General features: G+C 33.8%; 1 protein-coding gene across 2 annotated transcripts in view; it reads left to right on the forward strand.

Annotated features, from left to right (window-relative positions):
- Positions 1 to 21,452, forward strand: part of PIP4P2 (phosphatidylinositol-4,5-bisphosphate 4-phosphatase 2) — a 101,194-nt gene extending 79,742 nt beyond the window's left edge. The window contains exons 6-8 of one of the 2 annotated variants that reach the window (XM_007488085.3): positions 16,523 to 16,613; positions 18,017 to 18,188; positions 20,603 to 21,452. In XM_007488085.3, coding sequence (XP_007488147.1) covers positions 16,523 to 16,613; positions 18,017 to 18,160 — 235 coding nt within the window. In that variant the 3' untranslated portion in view covers positions 18,161 to 18,188; positions 20,603 to 21,452. Of the gene's footprint in view, positions 1 to 16,522; positions 16,614 to 18,016; positions 19,578 to 20,602 lie in introns of those variants that run through there. The other variant, XM_001368656.4, reaches the window with a different exon arrangement.
- Positions 21,453 to 21,753: the final 301 nt, after the last annotated feature.

Below are 21,753 nucleotides of genomic sequence, written 5' to 3' on the forward strand. Positions count from 1 at the left end.
TATTATTTTCATATTTCAGGATGATAACCAAAGCTTAACTCTAGGAATTTGGAAGTATCAGTTCAGCAAGAATTTGCCTGGTAATGGTTTATCCCATGAAGTTAACTTGAGAACCCGCCATCATTTGATTTTTATCTTTACACACAGTGCATATATGGTGGTCGCTCTTTCCGTCTCTCATAGCAGCAAGCTGATTCTGCTATTCTCTATAGCAGCACACGACCAAAACTCTCAAGATGAAAAAGACTTATTTTGACCTCAATTCTATTACTTTGGTGAAATAAAATGTTTGGGACACATCAGCTTTGTACTTTTAAATATCTAAAGTGACACATATACTGAAACACATATTAAAATATGTCAATTTAAACAAAAGTTTATTTCAAGAAAAATCTCCTGTAGATATTCATAAAACCTATTCTTTTTTCCCCTCCACAATAGCATGCTGGCAAGATTTTAATTATTTCTTAAAGATAATGCCATTTTTTCACCAAATTTTAAAAATCATTAATAAGCCTTTATTAGTCAATTAATGTTTAAGTTGTCATCACAAGTCAGTATGTTAATTAAAAGAACAGAAAAACTTGGGGTATTTATAATACTTTGTAGAAAAATTCCAGTAGAATGAAATTACTTAAATATTTGGCACCATTTCAAAAAATGAATGTTTATGGCATTCTAATCACATGCTAAACATGTGAGTTTAGGCTTGTATTCTTAATTCATTTGAAGAAGATATTGTTTGTATCATATGATTTTTCACTGCTGGTATGACTATTTTTCTAGTAGATATTTTAAAATGCCAGACAAAAAACAATATACTAATGCATTGAATAAAATATATCTTCTTGGTCAGAATCCTCTTTCATTATGATTACATTGAAAACATAGCAAAATTATTTTTAGAATCTTAGAGGAACACAATTATCTCTATGCTTTCCAAAATCCCCATGTCTAACACAGTGTTACATACATAATGAGCATTCAGTTCACAAAATCACATTATCTGAAAGAAGTGTTGAAGAAATAAATTGTCTATTCTTTACTGTATATTCAGTATATTCTTTACTGTATATAACAGTATATTCTTTACTGTAGCCAGAAATCTACAGGAAATAATTTTATTAATTAATCATTGTTCCAATACAAGCATTTCTAGATTAAAGGGAGAAATTCCCAAACTAGCTGAGTACCCCCATGCTCTTGGATATAGTGCCACCCAAAATAATTTCACAATATGATATAAAAATATAATTATGTAACTGAGAATAAGACAAAACTTAATATTTTTCTAAATTGAACAGAAAATTAATCATTTAATCTTCTAGGCATGCCCTTGGAGAATTATTTTCCTAAAACCACTGAGTTCCTCTATGACCCTACCGTTCATGAACTCCTCCTGGACAGTTGGGCACAGGTCACCTAAAGTAATGACATTCCTTCCTTCTTTATGATGGTTCATTATCCTTATCCTTTCAAAGTATTGGGAAAAAAGTCTACTCCTCTTAGGTGGATCAATCAAGGGTCACTTGGTCTTGGCCTCAGTGGGTCACAGCCCTGATGACGTCAAAGGAAACATGTTTCCAAGATGATTTAGGAAGAGGAGAGAAGGGTGTTTTGTTTCATAAAATGATAAAAAAAAACAACTGATAAGGATTTCTCTTGCAAATCTATCCAAAGGCTTCAGACTAGGATAATTTAAAATGCTTTCTTAATATTACTCAAATAATCAAAAAATATTACTCAAAGGAAGAGGAAGAAGAAGTTTGCTTCCATGGAAGGAAACTCAGCAACTATCTTGTCCAAAGAAATTTCCACAATAACATACCTAAAAAGTAGTCATTTCACCTATGCTAGAAATTTTTCAAGTAAGCAACTCCTATCACCTCTTGAAGCAATCCATTCCTCTCTGAGATTGCTCTAATTTTTAGGAAGTTTTACATAACTTTAGGCCTAAATTTGCTTCTTCACAACTTCTATCTTTTGCTGTTCTGCACTCTGGGAACAACTGAAGCAAGTCTAATACCTTCTCCATATGCTGTTGTTTGGTCATGTCCAATTCTTTGTAACCTCATGAACCATAGCACTCCAGTGATGACAATGACAATTTTCTTGTCAAAGATCCTGGAGTGGTTTGCCATTTGCTTTTCTAGTGGATTAATGCAAAGTGCTTAAGTGAGTTTCATTCAGCTAATGGGTATCTGAAGGCATATTGGAACTCAGGTCTTTTTGACTCCAGGCCCAGCACTCCATCCACTGAGCCAGGGAGCTGCCTTTCTCCACATGGCAATTCTTCAAATACATTCAAATAGGCATCATGTTCCAATTGAGCCTTCTCTTTTCCAGACTAAACATACCTTGTTCTTTCAACTAATCATTATGATGTGGAAGCAAAGCCCTTCACTATCTTGACTAACTTCTTTTGGTCACTTTCCAGCTCATTATTGTCCTTCAATTGTGCTGCCCAATGCTACATGTAATATTCCAGATGAGGTCTAATAAGAACATAGTTCTGTCAACAAATCAAGTTGATAAAAACATTTATTAAATGCCTTCAATGTGTTGGGCATTTTGCTAAGTGCTAAGGATGCAAAGAACAGTGACCCCCACCCCAAAACAAACAAACAAAAACCAATCCCTGTTCTCAAAGAGATCACTGTCTAATGTGGGATAACAGTATACAAATAACTATGTGTAAAAAAGATATAGACTAGATATAATGGAAATTGTAAAGGGAAGGCACAGTGGGACTATCACCTCAGTATTCCTTGATTCAGCCTAAGTTTAAGTTAGCTTTTTGGGTTGCCACATTATACTGCCAACTTCTATTGTCCTTGCAGGCTACTAAATAATCCCTCAGTTTTTTTTCAGGGCAACTATTATATATCTATGCCTCTCCAATTGTATATTTTTGAAGTTGAATTTTTTTTATCCAAAAGCAAGACTTTACATTTACCTCCATTGGATTTCATCTTGCAATTGTTAATATTAGTTAGTATGTTAAGGTTTCCAAAGTATTATGCAAATAAGATTCCCTTTGGTTCTCACAATAACCCTGGGAGGTTTGTGTTATTGATATTTCTATTTTTCAGATGAGGAAACTGAGGTAAACAGAGACTTGTCCCAGGTCACAAAGTTAACAAATATCTGAGGCTGCATTTGAACTCAGGTATTCCTAACTCCAGCACTCTATCCACTGTGCCACCTAACTGACTCTTTTAAAACCTGATCTAGCCTGTCAAGATCCTTTTGAATCATGACTTTCATGCCTTGTGTAGCTATCTCTCTCAGCTTTATGTCTTCTGCAAATTTAATATGTATAATATCTATGGCTTTAATTTTTTATTTAGTTTTTAATTAAAATTAAAAAAAAATATTTTCCGATATTTACATATTTTTCTTTCCTTCTCATTTTTCCTTTCCCTTCCCAGATCCAATAAGCACTTTTATTGGGTTATATGAATGTTATCACATACCTATTTCCATATTATTCATTTTTGCAATAAAGCAATCTTTTAAAACCAAAACCCCAAATCATATATCCATATAAACAAATGATGTCATTTGTTTTTCTTTTGTGTTTCTACTCCCACAGTTCTTTCTCTTGATGTAGATAGCATTCTTTCTCATAAGTCCCTTGGGATTGTCTTGTATTAGCAAAGTCCACACTGTATTGTTCCACAATGCTTTACTTTCTGTGTATAATATTCTCTTGGTTCTGCTCATTTCACTCTGCATCAGTTTCTGGAGGTTCTTCCAGTTCATATAGAAATCCTTCAGTTCATCATCAGTCCATCACCATCATATACCACAATTTGTTCAGCCATTCCCTAATCAAGGGATATCCCTCATTTTCCAATTTTTTGCCACTAGAAAGAACATGGCTATGAATATTTTTGTACAAATATGTTTTCCTTATTTTCTCATTGGGTACAAATCTAGTAGTAGTATTGTTGGATCAAAGAACAACCATTCTTTAAAGCCCTTTGAGCATAGTTCCAAATTGTCTTCAAGAATGGTTGGATCAATTCACAACTCCACCAACAATGCAATTTTGCCACATCCCCTCCAACATTTATTATTTTCCTTTACTGTCATATTGGCCAGTCTGCTAGGTGTAAAGTAGTACCTCAGCATTGTTTTAATTTGCATTTTTCTACTTATGAGAGATTTAGAACACTTTTTATGTGCTTATTGATAGTTTTGATTTCTTTATCTGAAAATTGCCTGTTTATGTCCCTTGACCATTTGTCAATTGGAGAATAGCTTGAATTTTGTACAATTGATTTAGCTCCTTATAAATTAGATTTTTGTTAGAGGTTTTTGTTATAAATCCCCCCCCTAATTTGTTGCTTCCCATATATGGCTTTTTTCAAAAGTCATCAATAAAATAATAATACCTGGAGTACTTGACTAGGTATCCCTTCCCAGAGTGACTTTGAAGCATTAAAACTCAGGCTTTGAGTCTAGAATCCACCCAGTTCTGAATACATCCAATTGTATTATTATTCAATCTATCTACATTTCTTCATCTTCTCTAAAAGGATGCTATGAGACAATTTATCAAAAGCCTCATTGATATCTAGGTAAATTCTTTCCACAGCATAATCATCATCAGTTAGTATATTAATCCTGTCAATAAAAGGAAATGAGATCTGGCATGATGTGTCCTTCATGGAAAAGAATAAGCATTTTTATAGCTTAAGTGGATGAAGTTGGATTTGAACTCAGGACTTCAAGACAATAGGCCCAACACTCTATCTACTTTGATGACTAGTTACCTAGTGATGTAGCTATATTGCCTCTTTGTAATCACTCTTTCCCTTTCCAGAAATTTGCCAACAATCTCTAACGATCTATGCTAGAATTTTTCTAGAAATAAAAGACAAACTCTCTGGCCTACAGATTTTAGATTCTATTCTTCTCTATTTTGAAAATTTAGATATTTGTACTTATCCCATCTTGTGGCAACACTTCCACTTTAAATAGTCTTTCAAATGTCATGAGAGTGGCTCGGTATTCATAGACACCTGTAGTTCCTATACATCTTAATAAGTTAGTTTGGACCAAGTATCTTGAACTTATCAAGGGGCAACATTTGTTCTCTTCTGATTTCCCATATACATAAGGAATCAACTCCTACCATTTAGCACAGTGCTTGGCACAGGGATCTGCTTAGTAAGTGCTTATTAGATGACTGAATTCCTTATCAACAATTTTAATTCTGTCATTTCTGTTATAAGGATCATTCTCTTTTTGTGTTAAAAAAAAAACAAACAGAAACAAAACGTGAATTGAGCAGCTCTACCTTCCCTTTAGTGTTAGTTATTATGTTGTCTCCTCAAAGCAAAGGTCCCATGCCTTCTCTGAACCTGCTTTGACTTCCCACATACCAAGAAAATGTTCTAGGTTTTTGTTGTCCTTAGCTTTCCTCACCAGCCTTAGCTTATTCTGAATTCCAGCATTCTTCATAAGCAGCTAAGTGGCACACTGGATAAAGTGCAGGTCCTAGTGTAAGGAGATCCTGAGTTCAAATTTGACCTTAGATACTTACTAGCTCTGTGACCCTGAGTACGTCACTTAACCATGTTTACCTCAGTTTCTTGGTCTATAAAATAAATGGAGGAGGAAATGGCAAACTCTTCAGTATGTTTTCCAAGAAAACTATAAATGAGGTCATGAATAGTTGGAAACAGCTGAACAACAAATTCCTTATTTTTTTAGGACTATGCCAAGTTATTGCCTTTAATGATACAGTAACAAGAACTAACAGTTATATGGGAACTTGAAATACAAAGTTTGCATACTCTCTCTATTTCTCTGTCTCTGCCTCTTTGTGTCTGTCTCTGTCTTTTACTCTCCTCTATTTAGTCTCATTTAGTACTATGAGGTATATAATTCTGAATATTTCCATTTTATAGATGAGGAAAGTGAGGCTCATGAAGGTTAAATAAATTGCCCAAGATCACATAATTCATAAGTGGTAGAGTCAAGGAATAAACCAATTTCTTCTGACTCTATGACCAACCTTTTCCCCACCATACAACAGTTTTTAACTCTTTTCAAATCAGAACTGAATTCATTATTTTCCTTGTTTCCTCATCTTCAATCTCAGAAGTAGACACCAGCATCGAAAACATAGTGTTATCTTGGCTCATTAGACTTACACAGACCAGGTAAGATTATTGAGTCTCCTATAAATTTAATAAATTTCTATTCTAAGCATATTCCTGCTTTACACAGGAAAATCGTCTTAGGACATGTCTTCACAATGGTATTAGTAATTATAGGATGTTGGAGGAGAAATAACAACTCCCATCTTCTCTCTTTTATAGATGGGTGATATAATTCAATTTGTAAGTTGCCCAACATGTGCTCAGCATTGCACCAGGCATTATTGGAAGGTGCAATAGTAGTATAAAACAAGGTTTTCTATTGAGGAAGCTTATAGACTAAGCCATAAAGCTTCCTGTGTAGAGCAGCAAGACATGGAATAACCACTTCCAGAATTGTAGAGAGAGATCATCTAGTTTGGAATCCACCTGTGGGAATATGAATAGGAGCTGTTTCATGAGAAAACAAACTATCATAACAATTAATATCCCATGTAAAGCTGATTACCTTTTAAGACAGATGAGAGAAACAATATAAGAACTTATAGACTCAGAATTTTAGAACTCTGATGAACCTAAATGATCATCTAGTCAAACCCTTTCACTTTATAGGTAAGGAAATTGAGATCCCAAAGAGTGAAGTTGCACACCTAGTAAACCAGAGAGTTATGATTAGATCCCTAAAATATGTTTCAAAGATTCTGATCAGAGATATAGTCAGAGCAAGTGAAATAAAACTAGAAATTTGTATGGAACTGACTTGTTAGGGAACACTTCAAGATGGAGACTTGAGTCTTAAAGAAAGCATAGAATTCGATCATATATTGAAGATAAGAGCAAGATAACCAAAGGTTTGTGGATAAAGTTGCCATTTGGGAAGGTACTGTGAGGAAATTAATTTTCATGAAGACTTTATGGTGACAGTGATTGACATATTGAGGTCTTGCAATGGGGACAGGTTTTGTAGTTCTATAGATCTCAACATAAGGATTTTGGACTTACTTCTGTGAATATTGGAAGTCGTAGTTTTTTATAAGTGATTAAATAAAAGAATCTGAGAGTCTTAAATTTTTTTTAAGTAACAGTATGGTAATGAACTAGGTAATTTTTTTTCTTCTTTCTCCTCACAAAAGTACTTTGATAAATAAATTTTCTTTTTTTGCCAGAATTTTCCTGATATACAGTAAGTATAGTTAAACAAAGCATAGAATTTTGAATCACCAAGATCTGAGTTTGAATCCCAGTGCTGCAACTATTTTCCTATGTGAATCTGAGTAGATCAGTTAATCTCTCCAGTTTTCAGTTATCTCTTTAGGCAGCCACCTAGCTGCCTAAAGGGCACTAGTTATAGAAACAACAGCATGTACATAAGCAAGTTTTCTGATTTATACCAGTGGAAGATTCATTTTTCCTATTTTCTTTCATTTAACTTCAATAGAGTAATGTAAATTTTCACAAAAATTGGGGACCTAATATGCCTTTGTTATACAATGCTTAAGTGGTGGTTTCTGTTTAAGAGCCAAACATTGAGATCTCAAGTAAAACTGTCATGCATAAAGAAGCTGAAACCCCACTGTAACAAGTTCAGGATAATATATTCTTCAGAGAAATCCTGATTACTGAACATACCAGTAATGTATAGATGCTACTTATCATGTGTGAGGAAAATGAGAACTTCTTTCATTTTAGCATATGAAGAGACTTGATTGTAGAGAAAGTTAAGTGAGTTGTTAAGGGTGCTAGTATATCTTAAAATTTATTTTTATTTATTTCATTAAAAATTTCTCAATTCAATATGTTTTTTAACATTCCTTTAAAAATTTTGAATGCCAAATTCTTAATCTCTCTCTCCCTTTCTCCTTGAGAAGGCAAGAAATTTGATTTCAATTATACTTATGAGGTTATGTAAAACATTTTTCCATATTAACCATGTTACAAAAAACCCAAATAAACAAAATAAAACAGTAAAAATTAAAATAGTAATAAGAAGTATGCACCAATTTGCATTCAGAGTTTATCAAGTTTTCTCTCTGGAGATGGATAGCATTTTTCATCAGGGGCCCTTTGGAATTCTCTTGGATCATTGTTTTGACCATAATGACTAAGTCACAGTTAATTCCTGATTTACAATATTGCTGTTACTGTATCCAAATATCTTGAGACTCTCACTTTACATATGTTCATTTAAGTCTTCTCAGGTTTTTTTTCTGAAATCATCCTGCATGTAATTTCTTATAGTAAAATAGTTTTCCATTTAGAACTTTTTAGCCATTCCTCAAATGATGAGTATCACTTCAGTTTCTAATTTTTGCCAACACTGAAAAAGCTGCTTTCAATGTTTTTATTTTTTTATATATGTCCTTTCCCTTCCTCTTTGATCTTTTTGGAATACAGACCTAGAAGTGGTATTGCTGGATCAAAGTGTATGCAGAGTTTTATGGTCTTTTAGGCATAGTTCCAAATTGTTCTCCAGAATTATGGACTAGTTTACAACTCTATCAGTATAATGCATTAATATCTCAATTTTTCCACAATCTTTCCAGCATATGCCAGTTTCCTTTTTTGTCATGTTGGCCAATCTGGCATATGTGAAGTGATATCTCAGAGCTGCTTTTATTTGCATTTCTCTAAACAGGAATGATTTAGACCATTTTTTATGCAGCTATTGATAGTTTTGATTTCTTCTTCTGAAAACCAATTGTTCATATCTTTTGACCATTTGTCAACTGGAAAATGTCTTATTTTTTTAATAAATTTGGCTCAGTTTCCTATATAAATGAGAAATGAGGCCTTTATCAGAGACACTAGCTATAAAAATTTACCAGTTTCCTGTTTTCTTTCTAATTTTGTTTGCATTCATTTTGTTTGTGCAAAATCTGTTTCATGTAATCAAAATTATCTTGTTTTACTTCTTATATACTCTCTGTCTCTTATTTAGTCACAAACTCTTTCCTTATCCATAAACCTAATAAATACCTTTTCCCATGATCCCCTAATTTATGATATCACTGAGTGTTAATATTATATAGTAGAGTTTCCCAACCTTTCACATACTTGAACTCCTTTTTAATGTCAGAGTATTTCACCAAATCTTTTCCTGGTAGGAGTTTATGTCCATGGATTGAGAAAATACATAATAGCAAAAAGCTACTACAAATTCAGTAACATTTTTAAATCAATGTGTATTTTATTAGTCTGTGATATCTACATAGATTTAAAAAGAGTAATATAGAAGTTTACTAAACATATTCTTTGGTCTATATGTGGCATATCTGTATGTTTACAGATTCACATATGGATTTATTGACATCTAAGAGCCTGTGATATACATATTGAGAACCACTGATATGATGGAAAGGCCATTGGTCTGCTGTAAAACAAGAGATTTCTGTTGTAGACTCAGTTTGATTATTGACTAGTTGAATGGCTATGGGTATCAATCAGCCTCTCTGGACCTTGGTTTCCTCATGAATATGAGAATGTTATATGAAAAAAAAAGTGTGATTCAATTTAGCAAACATTTAAATAAGTTTCTACTGTTTGTGAAATGTTGTACTAGAATATGTCTATTAAAGCTCAAGAAACCTCTGAATATATAAAGCAAAGAAATATTTTCCCTCGTAGTATTTATAATCCAATATGTTTAAGAATTGAATCATATATTTAGGTATTCTTCTTTTGCCAATAAACATAGAAAGAAAAGTAGAGATTTGAGCTCAATAGAAAATCACATCCAGTACAAAGGTTCTGTTCATAGGTACACAAAAATATAGACACAAATAATTACACCAAATACAAAGTCCATATATAAGTAACAATATCTACATTGCAGTAGTTGTAGCAGAACATCCAAATGAATAACATGCAGAAACCTAAAACATAGCACATTACATTCTCTAGACTAAATGTATATATCTCAAACAATAAGTTATAGCATTGCACATAAGTTTTATATATGTAATAGACCAAATATATATGTGTATATATATATAATATTGTTAAGGGTAAATTTTAGGGTTGAGACTGAATATATATTTTTAGTTGGTTGCCAGGGATTTAAATTCTAAATCCCAATGAAATACTCAAGTCTGAATGGAATTTTATGGTGGCTTATTTACAAAAGAAGGAAGAAATTAAGAATGAGGGAGAGAGAGAAAGAAAGAGAAGAAGATCTGCTCCAGCCTGGCCTGAGCCAGGGGGAGTTCAGAGGCCTCAGCCAAGGGGCCTTCCCAGAGACTGTTGCCTTCAGAAGGCCAAGGAAAAGGGGAGTCAGCCTAATCACTCACCACATGGTCATCTCAGGGAAGCAGTCTGAGGTCCCACGCTCCACCAAGTCAAGTTCCACAGCCCAAAGTCCCTCTCATAGGAAGTGATGCGAAATATAAAGGCAGTTCTTTATATCACTTCCTGTGTCTCACATGTATCAATGGTGGTTTTAACTTGGCCTTGGACTGCCCAGGGGGTCAGTTAGTTGTTTCTGATTTGTCACTTGCTAGCACACACGAGTCATAATCCTTTCTCCCCCACAGTTAATCCTTAAGTGGGGGTGTATACATTCCTGGTTGTTAAAATTCCAAGGATTAAGCAGGGTGGAGTAAATCTAAAATTCACAATATATAACATGCAACATTAACAGTATATAAGTCCACCTTTGGCTATTAACTGTATTATAATCTTTTCCTCCAGGATGTCTAAAGAAGCACAGTTAAACTACTCACTAGACAGATAGTTCTGGCATTTGTAGAGTAGTCTATTGTTTATGTTCTCAAACCATTAGTCCTGATTCTGAATTCATGGATAGCCCAGCATGATTCTTCACATTTTCCATATCACTGGTATTCAGTTCCAATCTTGAACTTGTTTGTGGTTCAGGCTGACCATGATTATCACTAGCCTGAAGTAAGTCAGACTCTATAGGTATTTCCAATTCCCTAAGAAATTCCATAGTTATAATATTAAACAGGATAGCTGACTGCTTTTGGACTTAATTCTCTTTTCCACCTAAGCCAAGGTCTGCCTCTTATATGATTACTAACTGACACTCAGTGGAGTACAAAGATGCAAGAGTAAGAGGAATGAAATTTGAATCTTAAATCATGTTCATATGCCCCATATCATGCAGTTGCTCTCATTGATGCTTATCTAAGAACAATCAGAAAAGATGTTTAGTTCAACCCAACAGCAAACAAGAGTTTGGGATTTCTGGACCAAGGTTTAAAAGATAGAAATAATGGGCCCTCAGCTAGAAATGGAGTTTACCTCACAAGGGAAGCTAAAGATTCATTTGTATAGAATCTTAAGTATTTAATTGAATAAAGGGGTTTAAACTAAAAAGAAAAAAAAGTAAGATAACTATGTACATGTCTATCTCCACTTTTCTCCTTATTTCCTTTTTCTTCCCCCTCTCTTGTTCCTATTCCCCTACTCTTTCTCTTCTTCCCCACAGAATCAAGTTAGATATTGTTGTCATATCAATATCATTGAGAATAGTTAAAACATATGCAAAGTAACAGATGACATGCCCCAAAATTCACAGGATCCAACAATAAAACTCTTGTCCCCAGAAGTCAGTACAGGAACATATTTATTATAGGTAGATATCCTAATGCAAGGGGACAAATGTAACCCCAATTATCACTGAGACTTAATGAGACCAAATCCATGACTAGAATATGGTATGGTTCTGGGTGGAGTAAAAAAGCCTCCTTTATAAGTAATAGGTTGGTGAGAAAGTATATCAGAGTAAAATAATATAGAAGAGAGAGAGAGAGAGAGAGAGAGAGAGAGAGAGAGAGAGAGAGAGAGAGAGAGAGAGAGAGAGAGAGAGAGAGGAACAGAGAGACAGAGAGACTTTTGAGGAAATCTAGGATCCAGAGAAGAGAAAACATACTAGAAAAATATTTGAGTGAAAGTCAATAGAAACAGAAGTAATATTGTTATTGGAGTAGATTACCAACCAATAGATAAGGAATTCAGAACATATCATAAGCCAGGAATGGAGATATGATCTAGTAATGACAGAAGAAATATTTTTTTTAATATCTGCTCAAGTAAATGCCTGCCAAAAATGTGTCCAAAGTTTCAGTGAAAGATTTATAATGTTGTATATGTTATCAGATAGAGTTACTATAAAAGTCTGTTTTGCTTAACTGTTTTTGTTTGTTATATGGTAGAGATTTGAGGGAGTAGAGGTATAAGCGCTTATGGAAACAGATAGTGATAGAAAAAGAAAATAAAACATTAAAAAAGATTAGTGTCCCATTTGACCTCACCTTGTTTGTTATTGTAATGTGTAGTCCAGATGAAAACACTTAAGTCCTAGTTTACAAGAATAGATCCTGCCCCCCCAAACTTAGAAGTAAAATGCTGATCTCAGCCTAAAACTTCAATAATATCCAAAGACTCAAGCATTTTTTTAATTTGAAAAGCATTGTCATCATTCCCAAGTTGAGGCAGATTTGCAATATGCTTAGGTTAACATTTTAAAAGGGTGGACACTTGGCAGATTGAAATCTAACAGTGGATTTATGACTTGTGGAAATATTCCAGACTAATTTTTTAGAAAATTATTAAGCAGTAACAATTATGTCCTAGGTTGGAGCTATTTTCTTTCAATGATTTAAAAATCAAGAGTCTCATTACATTAAGAAAAAATTTGTTTCTGAATGATCAATTCCTCAAATGAACATTTTTGTAGTATAGATGGTTGATATGTGACCTTGAAACTGAGAATATATGTATACACATATACATATATAAACATTGCTTTTATATCCCCATTAAAGGCTATAGCTTCATGCTTTTCTAGCCTCTTTACAAGGTAGTCAAATATAGTGCTCAGTTCAAAGTTCAAGTCAGAAATTACTAGGTAAACTCTGGGAGTATGTACTTGCCATGTTATAAAACTTTTCCAGTCTTATTGCTTCATTGGAGTATCAACTTGCCATGCTACAAAACTTTTCCATTCAGAGTTTCAAGGAGGGAATGCAAAGCCTCTGTACTCAAGACTACTGTTGTCTGCATGTCCTTCCTGTTGTCTTCTACAGTGGGGGAAGAGTTTTCCTCTATATCTAGCTCCATCTATTAACTTTAGGTTAATTTTCTAGTTCTTAGGGATTTCTATGAAAACTGGGACATTCTTTCAAAGATGTTGAGAAAGCCCATATTCTTCCATCAGTATTCTAGTCAAAGTTCAAATTGGTCGTGTAACCTACCAAAGCCTTAGGAGAATCCCATTTACAGGTGAAATTTAGCAGTGATGGAAAAGTGCACAATATGTGTGCAGAGACTGTGGCTCATTGCCAGTGATACTTATTCTCAATAAATAGATATAGAATACATCGTCCAGTATGTATATGATTAAAAAATGAAATTGACCAGTTATAAGGAACTATAATTGTCCAATACCACATTGGTTCCCTAAAAAAAAAAAGCTTCACATTAACAAAGAGACTACTCTTTGACATACTGTCTCTGCAATTTCCATTCCTCTTTAATTTTGCCTCTTTTTTTCTTAGCCTGTGTAGTTTTGTTTCATTGTAAGAAATCCTTCCTTAACATTGTCTAGTTATCCTTCCATATTTCTTCCTTTCACTGTGAAAATAATTTACATTTAAATTAACTATCTTTGTCCTAACAGTTCATGGTGGAAATACACTATGCCCTATAATTTGGATTCTACTATCTCCATTGTTCTGAAATTTCTTTCTCCAGGGTGAGAAGTGATCTAATTGCTAAATAATAGGACCTTTTTTCCACTTTAGACCTTGGCCTCCACAGGCACAACTGTCTTTGGCAATTATCTGAGACACATGAAAAGATTAAGTAACTTGCTCAGAGTTATAGAGGGAGGATTTGAACCCACATCATCCTGATACCCAATTCAGCAGACAGGCAGAATGGATTTCAAATCCTACCCCTTTTTGATATGTCTCTGGATAAGTCCGTTAATCTTCATGCCATAAGTAGTTCTTTAGGTTTTAATCTACTAAGTCAAAACAAAATTATAACCCTTATAGTTAATTGAGCTTTCTTAATAACACTGACATCTCCCTTATTTTTTGAAATTCTCTCTTATTGGCTTCCATATTGTTTTACAATTCTTATTCTTCCATCTCTGTCCCCTTCTACAGACAACTTTTCTTCCATACATTTCTTTAATTTGGGGATTTCCAAGACTTATTTTTCAATCCATATAGTCTTTCATAGAATCTCAACTACTCTCACCTTTTGTTTTCTTTTTTAATTAAAAAATTTTCATTTTATTTGCATGTTGATACAATTTTAATAATTATGTTTTTACTTTTTGTGATACATAGTCTCCCCTTCCTTCCCATCCTTCTGCCTTCCCCAAGATGGCATGTAATATGAAATATGTTGTACAAGTATATCACCTTTTTAACTCTTATTTTTCTACAAATAATTTCTAAATCTAAATTTCCTTTTAACCTTCTCCTAATCTTCATTCTCATTTTTAACTTTATGCTTGAAATTTCTGGCTATATGCCTCTTTGGTACCCCAAAATTTAATATATTTCAAAATACTCATCTTTTTCATATTTGTTCCCTTTCCTGACTTCCCTTATGATGGTACTATGATAGTTTGGACATAAAAAAGTATAAGTCTTACAGTTATTTAGTACAGAGGAATGAAAGCATCTAGGGGCATCATTTTATGACTACATGGCATAGGAATTGGTTTCTATAAGGATGTTGAGACATCTGAACAAAGTTGTCATCTTCTGTTTAAGGAGTAAGTGAAGTTCATTTGAAAAGGAAAACACTGATGACTCAGAATATGCATAGAAGAGCATAACCAGGATGGAAAAGCTTCAAGTTTATAACATAAGATTGATTAAAGGAACTGGGGATGTTTCACCCTGAGACAAGAAAATTTAGTATAGAAATGCTAGTTCTCTTCAATTATATCAAAAACAATTACATGGAAGAAAGATTAGATTCATAGTAGTCTTTATAGTAGCAAAGAGCTGAAAACAAAGTAGATGTCTATCATTTGTGAAATGGCTAAATAAATTTTGTTCCATAATAATAATAGGGCATTCCCATAATATGAGAAATAATTCATTTGAAGAATTCAGAGAATATCATCTGAAGTAATGTTAGTGAAGTAAGCAGAATAAAGAAAATAAGATACCCAGTGACTATAGCAATGTAAATGGAAAGAACAAGAAAAGCAATTCCCCCACCTCCCCCCAAAAAAACCCAAAACAAAACTAAAAACTATAATCATGATGTTTGGACTTGGCCTGAAAGAAGAAATGAAAAAGTGAACTGTTTCTTCTTGAGGGAGACTATGGGTGTAGAATCATGCTTCTTGCATTAGAATATAATCTTCTAGAGAGCAAGGACTGTTTTTCTTTTTTACTGCATTCTCATTGCTTAGCACCTTGCCATGGTCATAGTATTGTAGGTGCTTAATAAATGCTTCTTGATTAATGGATATTTTCTCAATGTAGGTAGATGAATTGGTCAGTTTTTCTGTACCATTTTTCTCCCTTTTTCTTATTCTATGCTACAAGGGATAACACTTTGGTTGAATGAGGGTGAGAGATATGTTTGGAAATTAAAGTGATATAAGAACAAAAATATCCCTAGCAATTTTAAACAAATTAAAGAAGAATTAGACTTGTTCTGCATGCTACTAGGCAGAAGAAATAAGAAGAAGAGATGGAAGATTTGAATGGGCAAATTTAGGTCTGAGAATATACTTAAAAACATCTTGAATAACTAAAGAGCAAAATGGAATGCCTTTGAGGTTGCAACACAATCCCACCTGACCAAATTCAGTGGAGATCTTAAAACAAAGGTTGGATGACCATCGATCCTTTACATTGAAGAAGAGAGGGTGTGTGTGTGTGTGTGTGTGTGTTTTCAGGCACAATATAAACTAGATGATCTCAGAGTTCTCTTCCAGTTCTAAGATTCTATGCTTAACCACAAGGTAGCACTAGAGTCCAGGTGCCTGAACCTATATCCAATATCACATTTTCAAAGAAAATACTGAATTCTTTGCTTTTTAAAAAGCTTTTTACATCTTTCCCTTAACTATGCATTTTTGGTAGCTGACATATTTATTTATATATTTATATATATTTATTTAGTCTAGGAATAAGGTCTTTAAAGTCAATGGTGTTCTCTACCTTTTCCTCAAATGACCATATACATGCTTACCTAATTATATGTTGTCTTCCCAAATAAGTTTCTTGCCTTTCCCTATATTCTGTTTCCTTGTTGCCCACTTAGTGCCTAACACAGTAGGCACTTAATAAATGTTTATTGAATTGGATTGAATTTGTTTATGTAAATGAAAGGTATAGATGAAAGATCGCTGATTAAAAGAAGAATTTTAATTGAGATGTTGGATGTTTTTTGTTGTTATATACATACAGTTCTTCAGTGGGTAGTGCACTACCTCGAAGACGTTGCTGTGCATATATTACCATTGGAATGATATGTATTTTCATTGGAGTTGGATTAACTGTAAGTGTTATATTAATGGTGAGGTTAATAAAATTCTCTATTTTTAGTTCCATAACATAATGGTAGCTATATGATATAGCAAAAAGAGTTTTCTTGATTTGGAACTTTGGGTTTGAATTTGTTCCTTAATACTTGTGTGACATTAGTAACTTACTTTCTGGACCTCAGTTTCTTTATCTGTAAAATGAAGAGCTGGACTAGATGACCTTGAAAGTCATTTGTATCTCTAAGTCCTCTGTATTACCCACTGACTCATAAACTCTACTATGGCACTAATAGGAGTCAGGTCACTGCTGCTTTTTTTCTGGACTAATTTTTCTGGACTAATTTTGCCACTGTCCTGAGGCTTATGCTTACTGAGACAGTAGGACTATATGTATGGAGTACAGAATATTATTTTTCTATCCTCTTAATGCATGCTAAGAGAGAAGGCTCTCATATTAGGGTGGGGAGGAGTTATTCTGAGAAAAGAACAAAGCTCAATAGACAAAGAGAATAGGCTCAAAGAACTAAAGTAAATTAATATTTTTGTCACCACTTAGCTTTTATTCTCTACTATCTCTCAAGGGAAATACACTTGATCTAGGATCATTGACTGCACTACCTGTACCTTCTCTAGTCAGATAGCCTTGGATCAGTGATGGCGAACCTATGGCATGGGTGCCAAAGATTGTATATAGAGCACTCTTTATGGTCATGCCCTTTGCCCCCTTCCCCCAAACCCCAAGTTTGTTACTAGAAAGGCAGAGAGACTCAGGCAGAGCCTGACATATTTTTACATTACTCACCTCTCCACCCAGAAGCCCAGTGGGAGGGGATGGGGTTAAGTTGGGCAGCTCACAGGTCGCAGAGTTGGAGGGGAGCAAAGTGCATACTCTTATCCCCCTCTTCACCTGCATTGAGGACATTTTTTTTCACTTCACCCACCCCTCTGCCTAGCAGCCCAGTGGGAGTGCTTTCTAATGGCATGCCTGGCACTTGGTAGTGGAGAGGGACACAGAATGCAGTCTTTGGGGGGTGGTGAGCACAACACTCTGTCTAGGGAATGAGGGGTAGGGGCAGGGCCCAGTACTCCATCACTAAAAGGTTCACCATCACTGGCCTAGATGCCTTTTAGAACTTGTCCTGATAATTTTATAAAACTAGTTGTTAGCAGATATATTTTTATGAGTGAATAAAGATCTGAAAACATTTATTTTAGATAGATTACATTTTACCTTTATATTAAGTTCAAATAAATATCGATTGGGGATTTTTTTTTGGTTATTCTATTTATATATTTTTAGATGCTAAGTAAGAATGTGAACATTTTTAAAGCAAAAATACACAATTTTTCATCACTTAAGGTGCTATTTCTCCAAATTTTCTAACCATGGGTTATTTTGTTTTTCTTTTCGTTTTAGGTTGGCACACAAGATTTTGCCAGGCGATTTCATGCAACCTATGTTTCTTGGGCAATTGCTTATCTCTTAGGCTTGATCTGCCTTATTCGAGCTTGTTACTGGGGAGCCATAAAAGTCAGTTATCCAGAACACAGTTTTGCATAAACTTGCTTCTAGTGATAGATTGCTACAGGTGAGAATCTCTAGCAGTTCCAGATAAAACAAGGTGGACATTTAAAAATCCTTTTCCGTGATGGATTCCATTCTAAGTACAGTAGTTCCAAGTTGGGGGGAGGGTCTTTTTAAAAACATCCATTGCACTGCATTATATGCAAAGAATTTGTTTTGCTGCTAGATTTCCAAGCTCTGAATAATAAAGCTATGTTTACATGTTTATTTACCTATCCTTAGAGCTACTTCTAAATTTGTCACCCATATTTTAGGTTTTACATCTCCTTTTCATTGTTTTAACTTTTTTTGTTGCATTACTTTATGATCTGATTATTTCAAAGCAAGAAGTGTTAATCAGTGTTTCTAGAATAACCTCATACTCATATTTAGATTTTAATACAACTGTATCAAAGTGGCTTGCTTTAAGATCTAAGCAATAAGCATTCTGCCTGAACTTACTGTAACTTTTACAGAAGATCATAGTGACCTTATTCAAAACACAATGTTTGAATCTACTTTCGAATACTGTGACACTGTTACTAGAAGGAAAACATTTGTAAACACTATAAACTTGTTTTTCAGGTAGAAAGAAATAATATTTTGGTAGCATTAAAATAGAATGATGATAAAATAATCATTTGTCCACTACTGGGAAATATGATGGATAAATGTGTCTTCTCAAGGATCCTAGAAGTTGTGGGGTTTTTTATGATTTTATTTGTCTGTCCTTAAAAGCCCTGATCTAAATTCATGGAACATACTTTTAATAATTTGTAGGAGTTACTTTATCCGGTCCAGGGAAAGTGTTCCATATAAAGTTTTGTAATGCATAGCTATCTTGTAGAAAAAGGTAGGGTTCCATTGGTTTGCTTCTTGTCATTTGATTGTGGCAAAATTTCCCTATGGGGGCCATTCTATTCTGGTCATATGGAAAGGAAGTTATTGACATTTTATGCTAGCTAAAAGGATGAGTATACACTTAGTCTTACCACTCCATCCGAATATAGCTGGTCAATTAAATATCTACTTTATATAAGGTGGAATAAGCAACAAGAAGCAACTTAGTTTTCTAAGAATTCACAAGGGTTAAGGGACCAGCTCTCACACTGCCCATCTTTGCAATTTTGAAAATAATTTTTTTGCAAAATTGAGAGAGAATGTCCTGAGCTCTTTATAAGCTAGTAGTTCATAAGTAATGGGGTTTGAAGTAAATTAGTTGGATATTCCAGGGATAAGAAAATATTTTAAAATACTCATGTTCCTAATTTGGCCAAGAAGACACTCATAAGGTAATTTGGAACATAATAAGTGTAAACTTCAAAGGGTAAAGGATGATTAATGTACAAATGCAGTAGCTCAGGATTTAATGTACCTTTTAAAGTACGCTAATAAAGATTATTATTCAAAAGTTTCCCTGTTTTCCCTCCATGTAATTATTTTTAGTTGAGATGTATCTTCTCTGACTGGTTTGTATCATTTGAATTTTTATTTCACAGGAGCCCTTACTATGAAGGAGTAGATTTAGAGCAAATCCTGTTAACTTCCTTTGTATGTTAAAGTATGGAATAATAGATGGATAAATAGAAATTGATTCCTTTTTAAAACATACTTTGCCTTAGAATGTAGGTATATTTCTTTATACCTATTCACAGATGTAATTTATCCTAACAAACAAATAATTATTCATTCTTCAGAATCATACTATTTTCTAAAATACTGTTATACTCCTAAAGGTATTTAAAGTGGAACATGGACTATTTATTAATGGGTTTTATTACATTCAGTTGTAGAAAACAAAACAAAACAAAACAATCAAGCCTCAATTATTTAAAGCAGCGGTTCTCAAACTCTCAATTTGTAGCAATAAGAATACATAATGCTTATCAGATATTTACATTCCGAATCATAACTGTAGCAAAATTACAGTTTTGAAGTAGCCACCAAAATAATTTTTTGGTTTGGGGTCACTGCAACATGAGGAACTGTATTGCGGGGTCACGGCATTAGAAAGGTTGAGAACTACTGATTTAAGGGCTTCCAGTTTGTGAATTTTCCAGTCTTTTCTTCTTCGTTTTCCTTAGGTGCTTCTCTAATTCCATCAGAGAATATAGAAATGAAATAAAATTTGGATATATCAGTTTGGCTAATTGCTAACAGTTCTGATTTGTGATGAAGGATTTAAAATTATTGGCAAAAATTATGTTTAGAAAGCATCTATTATTTAATTTATTTGTGTTACCCATGATCCATCTGCACAGGTATTTGAGAGATTATTTTATTCATCCAGACCTACAATTTATACATTTAGAGTAAGTGCTTTAAAAGAAATCACAGAAAACTACTTAAAGGAAAAGATTACATATAAGTGAGTTTAAGAAAAAGGGGTCAACTATAGCAGCAGATCTACCTTGATTTACTCTTCTTTCTTTTCCACAGAATATTGCCATTTCCCTGCAGGAGCGCTTCAGGTATCCTGCAATTAACCAAAAACTTGGTTAATACGAAGGACTGATGATTTTAGTTACTTCTTTGGGACTAAACTAATGGAAATCTTAGCAGAGTAGGATGAAACTCATTTTCCCTACTGTTTCTCATCAAGCACTTGATTTTTCAAAAGGCCTTAAAGCATAAATAAGGGGACCAGTCAAGTCATACACATCTGTGTTGGGTCTCTTCTCTCCACTTCTTCTTACCCTCTCTCAGACATTAGAATAGTTGCTCAGACACTAGGAACTCTGGAGATGGGATCCATTGCTAGGTAGCATCTACATAAGGGTGAAAAGTATTTTAAGAAATGTAGCTGATATGTCTTTTACACAGGGAAATAGAATGACATGTAGAACCACCTAAGAGGTATAATAAATAGAGTGCTAGACATGCAATCAGAGAGACTTAAGCTCAAATCTGGCCTTAGAAATCTACTGGCTGTGTGACTTAATTACTGTATGCCTCAGTTTCCTCAACTGTATAATGGAGAAAATAATAGCACCTACCTCCCAGGGTTGTTATGATGATCAAATGAAATATTTTAGAAATTCTTAGCATAATACCTGGCAAAACATAGGCCCTATATAAATGTTAGCTATTATGATTATTTTGGTTACTGTTGTCCTGCATTTGCTTTATGAGTATTGGTCATGGAAAAAAATCTCTTCACCTTTCAGCACCTCACTTTCTTCATTTATAAATGAAAGGGTTGTATGACCTCTAATATACCTTCAGTTCTAACATGATTCTAAAAGATCATTCATGGAAATTGTTCCAACAAATAAATTATTTTTCCTCACTTCTTCCCTTGTCATTAATTGCTCCGAATGATTTATCTCTCCTTTCCTAAATTCTCTCCTCTGTCCTTTTTCTGTAAACCTTTTCCCCCCTTTCACTTGGTTCCCTAATCCCTATGATATTAAAAATTCAATGTACATCAACAAAAGTGCATAAAACTAACAGTCAAAAATTTTTAAATACAAAATTGCTTATTTTCTTCCTTTTCTTTGGACCTGAATGTGACCCATTTTATGTATGTAATCTCATTGAGGCCAGGAGTTATTTCTATTCTTCTTTAATCATAATACTTAATTTCTGTA

The sequence above is a fragment of the Monodelphis domestica genome, chromosome 3, assembly GCF_027887165.1.
Source record: "Monodelphis domestica isolate mMonDom1 chromosome 3, mMonDom1.pri, whole genome shotgun sequence".
NCBI lineage: Eukaryota > Metazoa > Chordata > Mammalia > Didelphimorphia > Didelphidae > Monodelphis > Monodelphis domestica.